Source organism: Plodia interpunctella, chromosome 5, assembly GCF_027563975.2.
Source record: "Plodia interpunctella isolate USDA-ARS_2022_Savannah chromosome 5, ilPloInte3.2, whole genome shotgun sequence".
Lineage (NCBI taxonomy): Eukaryota > Metazoa > Arthropoda > Insecta > Lepidoptera > Pyralidae > Plodia > Plodia interpunctella.
In genome coordinates this window covers 5,927,907-5,950,116 of record NC_071298.1, presented here as the reverse complement: position 1 = coordinate 5,950,116, position 22,210 = coordinate 5,927,907, and the positions used below count along the sequence as shown (strand labels likewise).

Sequence of the window (22,210 nt, the reverse complement as noted above, 5' to 3'; positions counted from 1 at the left end):
GGCCGATTGTTATAAAATTTGGAACACGGGTAGAATATAATCTGGAATAACACATAGGATACTTTATCCCGAAATTCTCACGGGAGCAAAGCCCCGGACGTAGCTAGTAATGCATAAATTCGTTAGGATATAATATTTCTTGACTTGATCTTGAATGATTCTGAATAAATTCACTCACACGATCGTTGTGCTACTTTTCTTTTGTTCCTTAATAAGAAAAAAAAATAACCCTGATAAAACCTGAAATAACATGCATATTTATAACATACAGTAAATGAAACCAGTACACGGATACTCAGTCTTTAAATATCCACAAAAAGTAATACTGGTATATTGTTGTCTGAATGCCGTGTATCGGTTTTATTCCAGTGACATGTATCATACCATGATGTCTATTACACACATCAGTATCAAATCGCATGCGCAATAATTAAATTATAGACTACAACAGGTAAATTATATATCTAATAAACAAAAAAAAAATTAACCTAAGTTTAAACAACATGTACTTATTTTAATTTCATTAAATAATTATCCAGATTATATATATATCCACACATATATTAAAACTGTAAGTGGGCTGTTACAGACATAGGAGACATTAAAGAACAATAATGATTATGAGGGTCATAGAAGCCAAAATATATTTTGTTGAAATTGATAGAATTGTCTGTATGTGTCAGTATGTTTGTTCGAAAAATCAACTGGATATAATTTCATGCGGCTTTCACAGCTGCATAGGGTATAGTCTAACTTAAAATGTGGTATAGGTTTAATCGCGATACGTTACTTAGAACCCGAGATATTGACAATAATAAGTTATTAGCGGACTCACGAAAAACCAGATCGAAGCCGCGGACAAAAGTTAGTCGTAGATATAATTATAAGTCTTTTTAATTTGAAAAGTCTACGAAAGATAATTTTAATATCTTTGCAGTGTAGCTCTATCTAATATCTAGTCTTGTTTGGTCTAGATGACTGTAAGGGGGCGGAGATACAACCATGATACAACTGATAAATGACAGGCCATCACATCACACGGGCTGTCAATAGAGCTGTATTGACACCGCCGCATTGTGGCCGCCAGACTGATGACCCCAGTGCACACTACAATGCCAGTCAATACAAAGATTACTGCTACCGGAACACATTTGTACCAATCTAACACTATACCAATCGCAAGCGGCACATCGCACACATGACAAGACCACAACAGAAATTTAGTGACCTCGTAACCTAATGCGTAAAAACGAGTTTCATTCTATGGGTAGACTATGCAAGTTAAAACTGTTCTGTACCTTTTATACTTGTACAAATATATTACTTACATATGACGGAATACTTATAGCAAACGGCTTCGCACGGGATCATTTATGTGTAACCATTGGGAATAAACTGTCTAAACAACAATGGAAACTGCATCAAATTCTGTTGCGTGGTTTAAAAGAACAAGGCTTAGAAACTGGCAGACTTTGTTTTATAGGAGTACTATGTAATGTTGATACGATATAAGAGGTATGTTATATTTTTACCGAAATTGTATTTATTTGGCAAGTAGAGTCGTTGGAGGTACCAAAGACTCATGCAGACCGTTGCGCGTCCTTATCAGACACAACGGGAAGATATTTATTTTCATTTTTATAGACACCTCGCCGGTATTTAGATGCCCCAACATGTGTTTATCTCTGCACTAGCTATACCACATTGTGAAACTATCTTTTATATATCAATTAGGTAAGTGTACATTCTTATAATGTATCTTCTTCCCAATTTTAATTAACAAAAACTTGTCTTATTTCTTTATCCAACATTTTATTGTGTTAGCAACACCTGTAGGACTTATTTATTTAGAATTATAAAATCAACAAATAAACAAAACATCAGTATCAATTAATAACAATGCATAACAACGTGTCTTTATCTAGTCAACCTGTTGTTTGTGCGATGGGAAAGAACATTTTATAAATAGTCCGGACGTCGAAAAAAGGAATGACTCTACTAGTTACAGACGAGCGAAAAATAAAAAAGTGGTTAAGCAACACTACTAAGGCCTAAGATGTTGAACCAAGTCGTTATTGTTAACGACCCTGGCGTCGCTTAATCTCCAGACATTTACAATATTTATCATAGTTGCCGCTAGACCTGCGATCCACTCCCTTACAAGCCGCTAGCGCCAGCTATAAATAGCTTGTCCTGGTATAACCTGGTTTGTAGTTGCTACTGGCCCTAGAACGTGATATCCATCTCGGAGCTTGTTTAGTAATAGGAATAAAATTAAATGCCTCTGGTTTTTGTATATAAAAAGTTAGGTATAGTGCAAGCAAGGAAAGGAAAACTTTAATTACTCGTAGATTGCAGAAATATTTTTCTACTCACTTATACTACTTAATATTTGTGTTGTATACTAGGTGTAAGATATAAAAGATTTTTATTGTAGCACAAATACTTTTTGAAATATAATCCCTATTTTTACTGGTCAAGTGCCGCTTTAGTCCACGTTCATAACCAATCTTTGAATGATATATTTTAAATTTTTGAGCAGTCTAACCAAGTATTAAATATTTAACAAAGAAACGTAGTAAAAGGTACAGCGATGTTCTTAGGGCTACTAGTTTTTAATAAGAATGAGATTTAAAAAATATTGTGCCTTTTAATTAAATTCAAGAATGGAGCTTCATTTATAGATCTACCGCTTTGGTAAAAAATGTCTAAAATATTTAGGCTTGTTGGATTAGCAACTATTCCCTTTTCAGTATGTCGCCCCAAGAACATAACCGCCTCGCTACCAAGTAGGGAACCAGCCGCGGCGCCACGGTAAATCGGTATGCGAATGTGATTTCAGCTCGTTAAAAAGCTGTCATTCTAAAGACTTTTTCAAGACTCTCCAAGTGCACTAATTTTTAATAATTTTACATTTTTTCTTGAGCCTATGTAGAGCTGTATTTACGTGCAAGATTGGATTTCGATTTAAATGCGGTAAAGCTTTTAATGTAAGTATATTGGTCTGAACTCTTAATTTTATCTTTTTCTTCATAATCTGGATAATGGATGAGGATTGTGGTCATTACGTGGAACACACACAACGATTTTCTTGGCACTATTAATGGAGTGGTTTGCCACTGTCTCCGTTGCACACACAAGCCAACCAACCAGAATGCAGGTTTCCTCACGATGTTTTTCTTCATCGGAAGCAAGCGGTGGTCGATATCAACTACTATACATGAGTCAGATTGATATACAGACAGATTCGAACCTAGGATCTCTCGGTTCATAGGTGGGTGTCTTAACCATTACACCACAACCGCTTATTTTATACTAAACCTAAAATTCGTGGTGAGCAAAGGCTTATTGAGGTACACTTTGCATATTCAAAATTGCATATAAAATTTAATAGTAGATCAATAAATGCCAGTGCATTTTTACTTTTATCTATGGCAACAAATAGTGCTCTATGTGAATTTGAATAATACATAAACAAATAAAGTGGTCTTTTTTTGAAAATAAGAAGAATCTGTTTTAAAGTAGGTATACCGGAAACATAAATACGTACTTATATTCTATCTACTATCTTCGCTCTTCATTTTGCATAGGTACTTACATTAAATTCAAATTCATTTATTTTGTGAACATAGGTAATACAGGTTGACATGGAGTATTGTGAAAATGTACACTATGTCCCACAATTGGGCATATAAAATTAATTAATTAACATCAAGTTAAAATAAAAATCCAAAACAGTTTGTATTTTAACTTGATGAAGTCTTCTAACAGTTTTACTACCACACAGGTTAAAATATGACAATATTCAAACAGTGGAAGAGCATAAGAGCGGCCTAGACGCAGCAGATCACTACTAGCCATTATAAGTTGCCTTCTTCATGTACACGCTCAGTTACTCGGAGAGAGGTTAGCGCTCACTACGTGTAGCAGCTGCTAGGCGCCCTGCGCGTGCGCGCATTTTCACCGACAAAAATGTCGATTCAAGTATTTTATTAATTTATAGTGTGAATAAGAAATTTCGAGATAATAAAATCAGTAACTGTTTTTAGTACAATAGTTTATTAATTATTATCAAAAATGGTCAGTGGAAATAAAGACCCCAGCGATCCAATAAAAATTCCGCCTAAGAATCGCGAAAAGAAAAGTAACAACTATTTGCGGGCCAACTATTTTTCGCGAACATGGTTCTTCTGGATGATGCCGACGTTCTGGCGAGGGTTCAAGCGGGACCTCTACGACTCCGACCTCACGCAGCCGAAGGACAGCCATCTTTCCGACAAACTTGGAGATCGCCTTGAAAAGTAAGTTGTCTTTAAGCTACGTTAACATATTCCAAATAAACTTATTGTAAGCGTGTCACTTAACACACGTATGTCTTTGTACTTGCATAATAAATTTACACATTTTGACCTCATCTTACGCAAGGTTGTAAGCAAAATATATAAATTTATATGGATTTATATGCATGTACTTGAGAAAACTTTTACTAAAACACCAAACTTCATATTCTTTAAACAAAGAAGTATGTAGAATGCATATACACAATAAGTTAAGAAATTTTGTTTTTTAAATGCTAAAGTCCGGTTATAAATTAAACATGAGTTGAATGTAAGTACACCTAAGTAAAATTGAATGAAACTTACCTAAAATAAACACTAATTTTAACAAAATTATAACTAAACTAGTGGTACGGCTTAGCTCGGGTAAAAACATAATAAATTATACCCCTAAACCTTCCTCAGGAATCACTCCATTTATTAGTGAAAACCGCATGAAATTGCAAGCGGTAGTTTTTGAGTTTATCGCGAACAGACAGACGCGGTAGAAGACTTTATGTTTTATAATATGCAAGGATATAAAAGTCTAAAATTTGAGAAGCAAAAATTCATGTTTCAGCCAAAAATACTAAAATAGATTCAAGAATTTTATTAAATAAAATATTTTAAAATGGTATGTATAACTAACTGGCTTTACCGTACCAGATTCGTCCGTATTTATAATCCTTACCAAGGCAGAGCTTAAACCGCTGAACAATTTTGCAGGGGGTTTATTATACAACACACACGACTTCTTATATTCTAATATACTTACGTATTTCACATTCTCATGGAACTCAAGACCAGTAGAATATCACTAATACGTATCGACTAAGTATAAACACCAAATGAAATCATTGCAGACTGTCTACAAAAATTGAATTTAGATGTTTTTCAGCATACGTACGTATGTACATATTCTCTACGATATATCTATTGTGACAAAGGAAGTTGTCGTTCTACACTCATGTTTTTTATCAGTTAATTTTGGACGATACTCGAAGAACCCTACGAATCATTTCTTTTATATACTAGACTGCACTAATATCGCACGAACAAAATACAGATAATATATATATATTTCATCTACCCATAGAATTCACTGGCTAAGTATAATTAATTGCCTTATCGATCATAATTCACATGGACACAATATGCACTTCACAGCACTCATCAAATTTCAAGGTGAACACCATACGTCCCTTGGTCCATCAGCCTATCCTAACTATTTTAGGGTTACGTATCACAAATGGTAACACAACACCCTAATAGGATTACTTCGTTCATCGTCTGGTCGTCCTCCATTTATATTTCGGTATTCATTTTCTTAGGAACGTTTAGAGGTATCAAAGCGAATATATCATGTTACAGCTGTGAAAAAAATAGACTCTAAGTCGATCAAAACCGACCAAAAGATATGGCCATTTCTCTTCACTTCATTTCTTCCCATTGAACTAGGATCATGTAATTTAGCAAGCAAGGAGCAATGTCTTGCAGCATAATAATATGTCAGTAATGAAATCTGAAAACTATATAAAAAAAGCTATAGTATTACGGAACCCGTGTTGCGTGATTCCATCTCGCAAATGATCTGGTGCTATTAATTAGATTTAAAATGATTATGCGAAAAAATACGTATAATTTCGATTCAATTATAATATTTAATTTATTAGCATTCGTTAGTGATAAAGTACCACAATAGGCGGGAATTACTTTATTATTGTGTTTTTATTTTTATACGTTACAATATATATTATTATTTATTTACAACACTACTAAAACAAAAAAAATAAAACTAATTATATAAATAAATTAAATAAATGTTACGTTATTGACAATAGACTAGTAGATTAGGTATTATTCGATAGCCTTTAATGTGATGATGACAATGATTTCAAAGGTAAAGACATAACACAGTACAGAAATAAAATCACACATTGTTGAACTCGTCCAAATGCTTCATACTAAATGTCACGAACAAGTGACGTCACAACTTGCTAAAATGTTCGCAAAGAAAGTTATGTGTATTCGACAGCTACAATACATTTAATACTTATTTGGTTTATGATAATGATTCCTTAAGTATTAAAAGTTGTTACAATTTTTTTATTTGTTGTAAGTTTGTTTTTATAATTTCATTATTTTTGGAAATGGACTTTCCAACCAAACCTTCGTATAATGCTGCAGCTGAACTGAGTTAATGATCCTAAACATATCTATTTTTTCTATTTATACCAATATTTTTGTCGTCAGAAAATTTGAAACTTTTTAAATACAATGTTTGTATTACTTCAGTCATGCTCTTGTCTTGGAGGTTTATAAATAACAAAGTAAGTCGTAGCCATAAGTTATACATTCAATTAACATTTGAACTCAATAGGAACCAACGTAGTTACATTAATTGATCTTAAGAATTTATGTAAAAAATATAACTGTTATATAATATGGCATTTGTGCATTGTATTTTTCCTCCCTAACATTTCCTATATGTTTGGAATAGTAACTAGTTCGACTTATTGCTGTTGAATGCAATGTAGTTATTTATGCAGTTTAGAATACATAATTAATCGCTACACTAAACTAGTTATTTTAATTTATTAACTTCAAGTTCCGCAAAGTTCTCTTGCTGCTGTAACTTTAAAGCACCAGTTAATAAACAACATTAATAAATGTGATAAACGACGTCAACCATTTGAAGAAACGATATCGGCTAGATAGTTTCTTCAATCAGTTTCTGGTTGACATTAAGATTAATAATCCTCAATCGTGTTAAAAGTGGCCAAGTGCGAGTCGGCCTCACCCTTGAAGGGTTCTGTAGTAGTAAGTATAAATTAGGGATATATAAGTAAAAACACTTGACTTGATTTTTATATTGATTTGTATAAATATAGGTATAGTTTTAGAAAATGCGCTATATCTTAAAAGTAGCTCATCATATCTCATAATCTCGTTTACATTTTTTACAAGTTTTGTAATCTTTGAAAACCTCAATGTAATTTTAAATGCATATCTATATACAATACATATACCTGTGCGCACGCACAGATGTGATATTATACATAGTTTCTGTTCAATTGATGTTAGTGTTTTTTTGTTTGATAATTGTAAAATGGTTCATAAAAAATAATCTTTTTACTTAGTTTCAGCTGTTTAGGTAGTCCTAATAGTTTCGACATAAAGTGGCTCTGACCTGTGGCGACAGACTCTGTCTGTTTGCCGTTATTAACGAAATGACGAGGATTTTTGCAATTCGGGTACAGAACCCTAAAAAGTAATTTGACGCCAAACCTGTTTACGTGTATTAAATTTCTACCGACATTGTAGGATATAAAATAAGGTTTGGTGACAAAAAATGGCGAAAGTATGCGTCAATAGAAGTGTTTGCAATATGCAAAGTAGGTCCAAGTGCTTGAATGGAGAGTTCTCTAAATTTAAACTGTGCTAGTGTACTGTTTTACCTCGGGTACTTTCCAATAGGAAATATTTCTGTTTGTTACACTTTGTCAACAACAACGTGCAGTTTAAATTAATATATAAATTAATATAAGTATGAGTTTGTACGACGCAAGCAAATTCTTTTATTGATTCACTAGTCGAGGCAACCAACATAAAATAGATTTCAAAGCGAATTAATTCTAGACATTAGACAATGCTATTTGAGGTCGTCTTATTGCTAATCTAGTTTTCATTGAGCTTACTCACTGCAGTACCTTATGTTATCCTTCAATGTTGTTTCATTGATTTGTGCTTCAATCTTAGATCTTTTTATTATTTAAAATCCAATAAATTCAATTTTTTCAATCAAAATGTATGTAACATATCTTAATTTCGTACATCTGCTGATAATTTATTATTTCCTATATCTCGGGTTCAAGCAACGTATCTGTGTACCGTATAAAATTCCATCCAATAGTTTTTGTGTGATGCGCGAACAAACATACAGCCAGACAGACAAAACTTTAAAAAAAATGTTTTTGCTTCTATTAGTCCCATAAAGACCCCCATAATTATTTTACTTTAATAACTTCAGACAAAGCCCGTTATGCGTTTACTGTTTTATTATATTTATAGATATTGTCAAATAAGCATGCTCGCGAAAGCCGGCGCAGTATCATTCCGGCAATGATATCTGAAATAATAATTTCATTTGTGACTAACTTACTATGTCAATCACCTCTTTGTTGTGCAAGAGAGAATAAGGAACTATTCCGCAAATTAAAATGATGAATAAAGCAAGTATGAATTCTTGGACACTGCGCAATATTCGCGTATGCCGTATTCGATACTGATTGAGTTAAAACAATTTATTTCACTCGAATACTTAATCGAGCGCTTCGCACACATCGTATGTTTATATATAAGTCTGTGATCGTATGACTAAGAGGCCGTGTCTCAATCAACTTTCCTACAAGGTCTCCAAGAACTGTTTATGTTTATGTTGTTATAGCTCCTAATATTTTCCATTGACCTCCACGCATTACAAACAAATTAAAATTAACGCTTACAACAAAATTACGTAAACGTTGTATATGAAAATTTTAAAAATTTAGAAAATTTAAATGTTTTAAAGTAAAAAAAAGTTTAGGTGGTAAAAAAGTTTGGGTTCTACTGTAGTTAATAAGTAAAACAACTTTTTAGTGACAGCTGGAGATACTGCTCGACGGTACCTGGCGAAGGATAGAAACGTTTTATGTGTAGCTACTTCAGTGGTCACAGAAAAAAAACTTTTAAAATATTTTTACCAGATTTGCTTGAAAATAAAATAAAATTACATGTTATGAATATATATATACTATATTCATATAAATCTTTCTTTCTACACATATTATTAATATATTCACAAATTTAAATCAATTCGCAAAATTGGTTACCAAAACAATCCTTGACCCGAAGTATTTAGTAGTAAATAAGCTACACAAATTGGTTGAAAAAGTACCAAGGCCAAGCGTAAACATCTCTTATGCTAATAAATAAAAATAAGTATACCTACCAGGCTTTCAGTAACTCGCTACAAAGCTCGTTTGCGGTGCCGACTTCCTGAGGGCTTGCAAATTTCGAACACGACACAAAATTCGAATTACTGGGAACCTCTTCTTTTTTCTAACCAGACATATTGCTATCTCATCCTTCATTCCTATATATTTTGTTTTGAATATATTATCATCACTCTCAATGATTCGACTGATATTGCTAAGGATCTGATAAGGAGATGTCTATCGTAATTTAACGATTTCATAGGTAAAGACACAAATGGTATTTTGGAAATTGTTTTAGGAAAATATTGATTTCGAAATAAGAAGAAATGGTAAATTCTTTTAAAACTATTAAAACAAATTTGCTATACACTTGTCTCATATCATAGTCAAATATATACAGGTATATAATTAATACAGTTAGCTACCTCGATCTACAATAACGCAGAAGTAAAGCGTCGAGTCCAAAAGCTGTTTGAATAGACGTCAGAAGTTTCCTACAAATATTCCAATTTGTAGGGAACTCTCCGAGTAGTCAGCGAACTTTCAGTTCCGTACCTCTTGATTGCGTACATTCCAGTGTGTCAAAGTTTAGCACCCATTTCCAAGGTCTTTCACTATCTTAATAAAATATTATAAAGCAAATCTCTATATTCTCTATAATCTATTATTATTTATGTTTAATGAATCATTAATGGCTAAAGATATTAGATATATGAATACATAGTCGAACTAATATCTTTTGGACGATAACATATGAAAATTCAAATTATACTAATGCGATTTAAAGGTTTAGAACGTGTTGCCTAATGGGCCTCAAAATTTGGAAATAACTGTGAATAAGAATTTAATACGATAAAGAAAAAAATATTATACATAAATAACCAAGTAATAAATTAGTCATTCAACTATTACAATAATCCAGTTGTTTTGAGATAATTAATTTTGTAGTGTTGTTAATAAGGTAGCTTTGTTAGTAAGGTAAAGTCATGGAGTTTGTAGTAGTACGGAGTATTACATCCTAATTTATGGGTAAAGTGTCTATTATACGATATCTATAGACAAAATGTTATGGTAAGAATATTAATTGAATAATAAAATACGATAAATACGATTTCACCCAAGTCTCCAAAATTTATTCTGTATTTCTATCTTATATTATCTGTATTTTTAATATCCCAGTCAATAATTTACGTGAAGTTTTTTTACTTGAAACTCACTCCACACCACTATCATATAAAAACTATAGGCATATAAGTATAGTCGCATTATTTTAGAGTCGCCTGACATATGCTGCATTGGAGTACCTAAGGTCACTCACTGACTCGCACAGGTTAAATGGGATCCGAAACATAAAAAAACCGTATACTTTAAAAAGTGCTAATAAAAAGTATATATTATAAACTGAAAATAAAATTGTTCCAAATATATTTACACGACCGCACGATATTTTGCAAATAGCGTGTCTGACTTTGCTATCTGCGCGACAGCCTGGGAAATAGGTCAACCAAACTACCTATTAATTAACTGTAAACAACTTGCCAGCTTAATTGGTGTTCTTTGCCGCAAAATTTACAATTTGTCTCTATTTAAGTATTTATTCATAAACTCAGAAGTCAATGTATTTACATTAACATGTTATGTTCTTACAAAAACGAGTAAATACGAATTGGTTAGTATTTTCCTAAACTATATATAAATATAATATGGAATGTGCTATAGACATAGATCAATAAAATGAAAAAAATACTATAGTAAAGATTTTTATAGATTTAAAAACTAAACAATTACATACATATGTATTTTTACTTTTTTTGTCTTATGTTATCTATTATATTATACTAAATAAAATACTGCATTTTTCTCATAAATATTTTCTCAGAAAATATTTATTATTTATGTAGGTATTTGTCGTAAAAAATATTAATGGTTTAATATTTTTCTAAGAATATATTAATGGGGTCACCCAACCGGTAAATAAATCCAAGAAAGAAATTCGGCACAATTTCATCACACATGGTTGGTACTAACGAGAAAGTTTGTAAGGATGTATGCGTGTATGTTTTTACTCTATCACGCAAAATCTACTGGACGGATTGTTATGAAATTTGGTACACTGTATATAATATAACCTGGAATAACACATTCCCACGGGAGCCTATAATAAAGCAAACATTACTTCCAATGTATTCATTAAATTAACTTCTTGCGTCACAAAATACAAGTCAAAGCAATTACAAATGCGATGACAAAGTAAAATGCATGACACAAAATCCCAATGTTTTTGTCAAGACAACCTGAGACAACTGTTTTTTAGTTTCCTATTTGATTTTCCTTTGTTTTAGGGAACAATAGTAAAGGTACCTACTACTTACAACGCAAGGTAGGCCCAATAGTATTCTGATTTTTAAAATAATAAATATTTATAATTAGTTTGTCATCAAAAAAATCTAAATATATTCTGCGCAAATTCCATACGCAACAAATAAGTAGATGTTATGTGCAAATTGCCAATTGCGCATTTAACAATGTACCTACTAACACTGCCTATATGAAATTAATGATAATATAAAAATAAAACAAATGATACCATACTATACTAGATCAAACATAATACCAAGAACTAAATAATGCAAACATTGCTTTATAAGGACAGTGTCTTTTATAATGTTTGTGTAAAATCCCAGAATATAGTTAGAACGTACACGGTGCGAAAATTCAATTGACAGTTCCACTTCCTAAACTTGTTTACCGCAAATATGCCATGCACTGACAATAATACAGAACCTAATGTTTCCGCAGCAAATTGATCGACTAATAAAGATAGCATGAAGGTGTTATCACGTGGTTAACATTAATACAGTTAATATTCATTTTGAAGGTTTCGTATTCACCTCATTTTTTGACCAATTTTTACTAAATCAACCTAATTTATGTTAACTTTTGTACAAATTCTGTAATACTTTAACTAAGTAGGTACTTATGGGCATTTTATTAAAAATTACCTATAGGTTATTTTATAAATTCAAGGATTTCTACCAATCTAGTTCCAAAATAATGATGTTTGTATGTAAATAAACATAATTAATAAATAACTCCCCAATTCCCAGAGTTCTTAAAAATAGTAAGTGTTGCTAGTTAGTAATCTTTTCAGAAACATAATAAATAATTATGATTATGAATATAATAAATAATTATGAAGGGAACGTTTACCCTTAAGGATTTCCAATTATAACCTATTTCTACTAATGTGAAGTGCAAGCTTTGCAAAGTAGGAAAACCTATTTTCCTGGTAAGCACTACTTGTAAGTCATTAGAACGTGTTGCAGTAGCTACAGATCGGGAGCCTACGTTGCTCGTACCATCACAAATCGATTGAGTTTTATTCATAGATATATTTGACCGAGCGAGCGAGGTCTATCATTCTTCTTGGGGCAAAAATATTGTTTTGTATGTATGTTTGGTTGTTTGTTTGTAACGCGATAACTTTTGAACCGTTGGTCTGATTTTGATGAAATTTAAAAGGTATGTAGGATCTGTCAATAGAATTTTCATGTTCGTGGGGCATCAAAATCAGTTAAGTCGTTTTTGTAATATTCACAATTTTGTAAAAATTTCTTGTGTTCTCTACTAGTTATATATAGAGATATATTTTCAAAACCATTGTCATTTGTAATAGTCATGATACAGTTTCTGTCCAATTGCTGGCTTTCTTGGCAACTGCAATTAGGTCTGCTCATTGGGTAATACGGAGAATGACGGCAATCCGTCGATACTGTCCCGTACGACACAGGAACCGGCTCGCTATTAACCAATTTACGAAGAACTTTGGACCCATTCAACATAAGGCACAAGAATGACGTGAAAAACTGGTTTTTAAGCTGTGGCCTTTATGTGATAACTTCTAATGGTTTCGACAGTACCAGACCTTATTGTATTTAATTAACTTTAGTACAAAGATTACCCAATCAAGAGCCCAAAAATGTTGCTCATAGTACATAGGTACGAGTAGAGTAATGCGTATATACTTTGAATTATATATATATCTACTCAAATTCAAAGCATATATTTATATATATATATATATATATATAATTTTCAAAATAGTATATTATATATATATGGTTGATCAAGAGCCCAACCATGTATATATATATAATATACTCTTTTGAATATTTACTAGTGTGATCGTTTTGCGCTTGACAATTTTTGCTCACCTCTCCGTGACATCTATGCACAAGCTTGTGTTTACCAACGAACAAGTACTTAATGACAACAGTTGGTAAGGCTCAATTCAACATCCTGTCGCATTTTCCCAATGATTAGTTCAATTGTCTATTTGGGCCAGGGTTTGAGTAGGTAGGTAACTAGATGACAATATCGGCAGGAAATGAGCATTCCCATAAAGTTTGTGCTTAAATATTTCAATCCAGGTTTATAAATTCAGGCATTCTATAATAATATTAAATATATTTAAGTGGCAGCTACATTATAACAGAATCCGTCGGTGGTAAAAAAGTTCTAGATTTAAATGTCCACTAATTCAAAATGTGAACGAAATTTAATTTTGCAGATAACTATTTTATTGGATCACCACTAGTGGAAGGAATATATTGAGTAGATAATATAACGCATCTATTAGTTAATTGAGAATCAGGATATAACACACTACCATTCTACACGATTTCTCGATTCTTTATTGGCATATACGTTAGTTAGTTTAGCTATATCGTGTCCAAACTGTAATTTAGGAAACCGAAAATTGGGCAGTTATTCTAATAGGCGTATCTGATGTATCTGTCAATAAGGTAACGAGCACTTTAAGAGTAATCAGTAGAACTACATGGTCTCCAGTAGGTACTTCCAGTTCCTGGATGAACAGGGATTAATGTACCATATTATGAGACAGTAAATTTCCAGATACTGACTCAGCGGCATGTTCATCAGAAAATTTAAATAAATCTCATTTTAGACTTAGTGCAGAACGGGCCTAAAGTTCTTGAATCTGTGCGAATAAGATGTGTTAATCAAAGAGAGCGCATGCCTTGTTAACACATGGCACTGTGAGCATGTACCGGCATTCTTCAGTACATGATATAAGTAGTGTTTAACGATTACTCACTCGCCGTTTATTCGACTGAATGACACGAATCCAATTTTTCTATTAAAGTCAATTTATTACGTGGACTGCAGACGTGGTTCCCACAATGCGTACTTTCGCTGCAGGTCTAACTACTACTTTTACCCTATTGGTTCTGGCATTTGTTTTATTTATTTGTTGATAATTCATTCATGCGCTCATGTTAAGGAAATTGGATAATAATCAATTAAAATTATCACATCACATTATAGTATCGCCACGTGTACGATACTCATAATGTATTCCTATTTATTACTTATACATTCGCTATGAAATATATAATTAAATCAGGTATTACCAGAACTGACGTATTGATCACAATCAATAGTCTGACTGAATGATTCATCACCGACCAGGGCATACGATGCTGAAATTCTTAAAATAATTTGAAACTTAAAATGGGTTCATCATCTCAAAGCAATAACGATCTGGCGTATATGTTAAAAAAACAATCAAGCCAGCAGGTATACGTCACCCGTGAGCCAAGCCCAAATTTGTGTTTGCAGTTTAGTCTAAATTAAAAATACTTACTTCATGAATTTAAAATAAATTTGCTCAAATTCTATTTACGTTGTCAAAGTAATATGAAACTTGACTTGTACTGTCGTATTATAAAATAAGGCAATGCAAAAAGCAAACTTATACTGACTAACGTATGAATATCAGAAAATTATCCAATAATTTATGTACCTAATCATTATTAACGTTTTAATGAAATCATACAATTATCTATGGCTGATGTATTTCTTCCGTAAATTATTTATTGCAAGTATTAATTACCTTAGTTTTGTTGTGCACATCTGTATGAATCGGTAAGTAAATAACTTGTAATAACTTAAAAAGTTTGTTTGAAATATAATATCATTGGTGGAAGACAGTAAACGTATTTACAGAGAGAAAACCATAGATAAAAGAAAAATATATGGAGGAAACAATATTCCGTTTCATGTCATAATAAAGTCATAAATATTTCTCAAAACTAAAATCGACTATGTCTATCTCAGTGTGTCATATTAAATAGTTTATTAAGGCTTGGCGCATTTTATAATCAAAAAATTGAAAAACTGATCATTAAGTACTATAGCTAACCTCCTAAATAACGATAAGCCTTAAGTTATTTCTAAGATTTTTTTGCGGGCTTTGTTGTACAAACTGCTAAGCACGTACTAACAGTACTACTACTTACCCGTAAAACCAATATATAAAACAAATTCTCAGCCATTTGCTATTGGTTTCATTGTCATGTGGTACCTTTGTAACGCAGTGATTGAATGTGATGTTTGAAAATCGTGAATGCAAGGTTAGTCGCGATTTGCATGGTACGACCACATTGTGTCGCACGCACATATACATGTCTAGTCTACGCTTTGTCGTTGACCCTACGCAATAAACTTCTAAGTTAACAATTATATCTTCTCTAGGCTCTTTTCATATTGATACGCAAAGATATACCTATTGAGTAACTAACTAGTTTGTTAGAAAAGTTTGAATTTATTGCACTTAATATAAGATACCATAGTCTTCGGATTCATTGATCACTTTTTCTTACAGTGTGTATTATTACTGGTCTTAGATTTCATTCAAGTCGTTTAAAGGTATCTCACATAGCGTCTTCTTAATTTCTTACGATCCACTTTTCTATCGGGGGTAAATATAAAACTCTGTCTATCTTGATAACAATACAAGAAGTAGCAGTATTTATGCCTTATATTCTCAGGACTTGACCAAATGGGACCTGGTAACCCTACAAACGCACTGCATATATACGAGTCAGTCAATGTTAAACAAAGCCTAGTACAGTTTATAAACGCACGGCTCATTTATAAATATAATCATGCAATGTTCTCTGCATAATATCAAGTAGAAGCGAATCTTTCACGATTGTGTTGTAGGTATGCGTAAAACTTGTTCAGTGTTATATGATCTAGATATATCGAGACGAAAAACGTTTTTATCCAAAATTTGTATGACAACAATGAAAAGAAAAGGCAATGTCATTAAAATATTTTGTGGTTTACAATTTCATGATGTTGACATTTAGCGCACTTGCGTGTGCGCAAAGAGAGTGCGGAACACAATCTGCCAACAAAGCTCCAAGGTGATCCAGGTTTCTTCTGCACTCTGCATCAATACACGACCTTTGAGCGCTAAAATGGCGATTCTCTGCGATGTTGTACAGGCCAAATAGCTAAAGCACACTCCATACTCAGCAGGTATACATACATAGCTCTCTACGACCCAATGGTTGCCTGTTAGATAATGCTTTTAGCATGAAGTCCACAGGTACTTTTACAAATTATGTTCTGTGCGATTAAGTTTTAATAAATAGAGATACAAAGACGTATGTGTGTTACAATGATAATTTACTTCGTTTGTTAATATGACGTACGTAGTGTCTAACACCAGTACTTGTACCTAATAAAAACTCAAAAGTTGAAGTCTTGCAAAAAAGTTATTTTATGTGTATATATATATCCACTATTACCGAAGCCATGCAGTTAAGTCGCCTATAGATATCTGTGTGCATATTATGACTTTGCTATTTGCATCTCACCATCGAGTCCACTTGCTGTGAGACGCAGCTAACCAATCAAACCAACGACAACCACACCGCAAAGTGGTTGGTTCGCTGCGTCTCACTGCGAATCGATTCGATAGTGAGAAGTGAAATGTAAACCCGCACTTCGCCCTCTGACATAACTTTTACGACTACGACATCTTGCGGCAGTTCACGTTAATCAAAACTGTGAACTCATAGATATAGAGGAATATATAGAGTAATTATCTTTAAAAGGGATGATATTTTTGATGTTACGTAATGTTTCTTTTTACCAACATTAAAACACCATAACTATAATTAGAACAAGACTACTTTAAATATTTTTAATATTATGAAGCAGATATTTAAAATAGAAAAAAAATATTTCAAGCAATCATTAACAGAAGTCATCAAGACCTCCTCATTAGCAGAACCTTAATAAAAATATACAGGCTAGACCAAATTTACTAATAAGTAGAATTCCTGACTGGTCGGACAAGCTTCCTGCGACCTTTGATTTTTTAACCCAGTTTCGGGAGAGACACATGGCCTGGGGGGCATGGGGGTACAAAATTGGCTGTTCTGAGTAATTTTGATTGTCGTAAATTTTTACCAAAAAACCAACGTTAAAGCTCACATTTTACGTAAGTCCACACTAATAAAACACTTTTTCTTTACATTCACCGATATCTATGCAGTTTGGATAACGACTTGTATTGTGTAACCTTTTAAAGAGAAATTTGAGAATTAATATGATATTATCTTCAAGAGGAAGACGGAAATCGCAGGGTTTGCCCACACAAAAATGTCAATAGATTACCATAAGAATGTGGTTAACTGGACAGTTTAAATTTATACTTACTAGATGTCGACTATCTCTGATCAAACTTTGTAACCAAAAATTAAGTGAGCGATATGTGGTATCTAAAATAGTTTGCAACAAACTATTGAGCGAAATATGCATTAAATATATGGTTGAATTATATACCTTTTTTAATTAAGCAATTTTTTGCAGAATACTTAATTAAGTACATTAGCTACTTTTGATATGCGAGTCAAATTTCGCAGACAAGTAAAATACGTTAAAACAAAGATAAATCTGAGAGGGTTATGCTCATCTAGCTTAAGTTTATCTTCATAATGGTTTTATTTACTTTTTTCTACTGCGTACATAACTCGCGAGGAGTTTGTGTGTCACCGCCAGAATCCGGCCAGTATTTTTATTTAATAGCAAACATTTCGCTTTCACTTGCACTTTATTTCCATAATTTTCGATGCTACATCGACAGCCACCCTTGTAGTACCAGCTGTTAGTAAGTACTACTTATTATTTTAATATCGGCCCCGCGCTGCATTTTTATTTGAAAGACACAAACATTAACAACAATTAAGACTGGTGAACCCCGAAACACCCACAACACGCCTGTAGCAGTGGGTTATTCAGGGCTCACGACTACCTAGTGACACAAAGCCTACTTTTATTTTCGCCATACTTCCACCGTCATTTAGCGGAATGATAAATAGCACTAAATACTATGCTTATATTGTTTGTCATACAAGCACATCAATTATGCAGACAAATTCCTGAAAAACGCTGATAGTCAAACCTATCTAGATCCTCAGAAAGCGGCTTGTCCGCACTTGCTACAACTACGGACGTCATAATTTATATACGTTCAATATTTATTTATATGTATGACGAAAGTTAAGACTTACTAAGATAGATTCGTTTGGTCTACTAGGTTCGCATTGAACCTTGATTAATCTTATCCAGTTTTCTCAAGTCCTCCAGTTTCTTAATTTTACTCCAAGAACATCTTGATAATTACAGTAGGTACATAAGAAATTAATCTTATTGGCATTATAGTTAAAACTATCCATTTCCCAATTCAATTAATTGTATACTTGCAACATTTAAGTATTCTAAGATCAAATGTTAGTTCCATTTTCATAAGTTATCTAAGTACCAGTCTAGACTGTGCAGTTTAAATGGTGGATTACCTCGATAAATGTTATGAAATCAAGATTTAGCTACTTGGTCACGTGCGAGCCCGCTATATCTAAATTGTTTAGATACCAACTTCTTAATGCATTTATAATACAAAAGTGATTAAAAAGTAGTTCTAACGATCAGCCGACTTAATAAAATAATTGGCTTTTAATATGTGTAATACTAACACACTATCTAAACAAAATCAAACGTGGTTACGTCCGCCTTGTGTAACTTTATATTAATAATATCTCATTTATATAGATAAAAAAATATTCCTTTAGAATACAAGTTTAGAAATGCATTTCTCATTGGCAACGGTTTGCCTTTGACATGCAGGAATTTCTTAATACTACGGAATCCTTACTTATCTAACAACTGTTTATCTCACATCTAAAAAAGCCAACAACAGGTGGACTTATTGACATACTTACATAATGTACCTAATACTAATACATCTATAGTTATGATATTTTTTTATTAGTACTTATTACAATTAATATGGCATTAACTTTTGGCTCTGTATACTCCGTAAGAGTAGGTAGCGTAAAGACCGAATTAATACTACAGTCATACCTACATGTCGACTTTATTTAAGACTTACTTACTACTTTTGATACTCTGAGGTCCCTCAGAGATTTGAAATCCACGCGGACGAAGACTCGGGTAAATGCTAGTGTAAACTATGTCATGGACTGTTGGGTGGTATGGGTCGATTAACCTTGCCACTCGATAAGAAAGAAAGATTTTTCCAGTACATAGTAATAATAATTATGTAAATGATAGCTATAAATGTGTAATTCTCAGAGCGTTAACGTAAAATATGCCATTTTAATTAGATAGGTAACTATAGTTGTTATTTAACACTGTATTAGTACAGAACTAGATATGTAATACAGCTGCGGTATTAGATTTGCAAATATGTTGAGCACAAGTTCACTTTGCTCGGAGAACCCATTTAGATCAGATATTAGACAATAAATATTCATTAAAGACAATATTCATTCATTCATTTCATGGTGATACATCTGATATCATCTCCATGTAAAAGTAAAATAAAAGATAAGAAGATATATATTATTCGGTATAGCACCTGAATCCTTGTCAAAGTTTTAACAACAAATTACCTATAATTCAAAGAGAACAATTTAGTATTCAGACAAAGTAGGAAGACACCACGTCGTGTTTCGACGCGGTCGTAAGACGCGTACCGTCCATTTAAAAGTAAAAAATGATGATATCATTTAGTCAACACGAATATTTACATACTGCTATGTACTTACCATGATATGTTTAAGGTCGAGTCGGAAACTTGAAGTTCCAACTATTTTTTTAAGCTTAAAATAGCGAACGCCATATCGACGTAAGTGGATTTGTATTATAACAAAATATCAAAAAGCTTAGTGCTAAGCAAGGTTTTTGATATTTTGTGTATTGTTTGTGTGTGCAAATTAACATGACAAAAATTTCACATGGGTTTACATCGAGCTTTTAGGAAGTCAAAAATAAACAGCGCAGCGCAGTTAGGAATGCACTTGGAGCTCGCATAGATAAGAGGAAAAAGAACCTTCCTAGGACTTCTTAGAAGCGTTGCCTAGTAGAATAGTTGTGGTAATCTATATACATATTTAGTTTCAATACAATAAGTAGATACCATATATGATAAGCACAGTCAGTAACTATTATAATGGAAGTTTTCAAAAAACTGGAGATACTTAAAACAACTTCTTCAAAACGAGATATTTATCAAGTATAAAAAGCTCTACAGGTTTCTAAACGTCCTAACTTGAAACGACGTCGAATCAGTCAGGGACATCTTAAATATTATCATTATATCAAATAGCAAAAACCGTTTTTACTACTTTTGCCAACAAAGTCTGTTCTGTCGATAAAACAGGACATGGCTGCACAAGAGGATATGTGGCTTTGATATAAGAACTGGTTTGTAATAATTGTTATTTAACATTTGTAACATGTAGTGTGGCAGCCATAAATCAAAAAAAGAAAAAATATGGTAGCTCATATCCTCATAGATAATAGAATAAACAAAACGTACGTAGGTACGAGGTACCTTTTCTAATAATGATCCCAACATTGTATTGTTAACAGAAAATGGGTAGAAGAGATCGCGCTGGCGCACAAGCAGGGCCGCAAGCCGTCGCTGCTGCGCGCTATGACGAAGACATTCTGGCTGAGCTACGCTCCATCCGGATTCATGTTCCTGCTCCAGGCACTCGTGCTTAAGTGAGTAATGACTTAGGTACTGCGATTTATAAACTAAACGCACACGCATTTGCTGGCTTTATGTAGTCAAGGAGTATATGCATGCCTATAGTCTGACAATGACCGTTCGAAGTAGAGAAGAAATAGAAGGAAAGCGTACTTTGGGTCAAATCGCCGACAGGGGGATATATTCACAGTTATGGGAATGGACCAAAGTATATATATAACTTAGTTCCTTAGCGCGCATATCTAAATCTAAACCAATTTTTTCGTGTGAGTCACATGAAACATGGCATAGATGAACGAGAGTAAAAATTAATAAAAATATGTATGACATGACAAATATTTCTTTAGTTTGCGGTGGTGGGCATAATATTCCAAGTGGCTGATTTATGCGAGCTAAGTTTATTTCGCTGTGGATCTTAGGCTAAATTGAGGCCAGCTGTACATTGACTATTTTGTAATGAATGACTTGTTCATGACAGAAACGCATTAGCGGTTTGTCACTAGTCTTTATGATTCGATAAAAAGGTCCAGTCACTAAACCACCAGAACCAATTGCGCAATAAATAACTAATTGTATTTTTTAAATTAGATATCAAGTAAACAAGCCTCAGTACCTATTAATAGCGGAACTATAATAGAGTTCCGGTACTTATAAATACTCTACCACATATCTAAGCAGGTACTTTATGATGTCCGAACACATTTATATATTTATCATTAATAACTTCTGGTGGCGGCGCCGCCTGCGTGAGTATCCCCCGAGAACGACTCATTTTCTGGTATTGTATGTACAGTATTATTGATCCCGGAAAAAGAGAAGGACAAGGACATCCTTCTCCGTACTTTTAACTACAAGAAGATTTATTGAACATGAAACGTGAAGAAGTAACTAACAAAAGAAACTTACTTTTACATTTACAATATTAGTATCCTACTCCTCGTGACTATGATTTTGATCTGATTAACTGTTTTTATAAATTGTACCTATACTTGTTATGTACCATGTTTTTATTCAATTACTGA

The 22,210-nt window shown here is 32.9% G+C and overlaps 1 protein-coding gene across 2 annotated transcripts in view; it reads left to right on the top strand.

Annotated features, from left to right (window-relative positions):
- The first annotated feature begins 3,880 nt into the window (after positions 1–3,880).
- LOC128670105 (ATP-binding cassette sub-family C member 4-like) overlaps positions 3,881–22,210 on the top strand; it is a 33,625-nt gene continuing 15,295 nt past the window's right edge. For both annotated transcript variants that reach the window (XM_053745497.2, XM_053745496.2), the window contains exons 1-2: positions 3,881–4,301; positions 21,068–21,202. In XM_053745497.2, the coding sequence (XP_053601472.1) occupies positions 4,078–4,301; positions 21,068–21,202 (359 nt within the window). In that variant the 5' untranslated portion in view covers positions 3,881–4,077. The remainder of the gene's footprint in view (positions 4,302–21,067; positions 21,203–22,210) is intronic.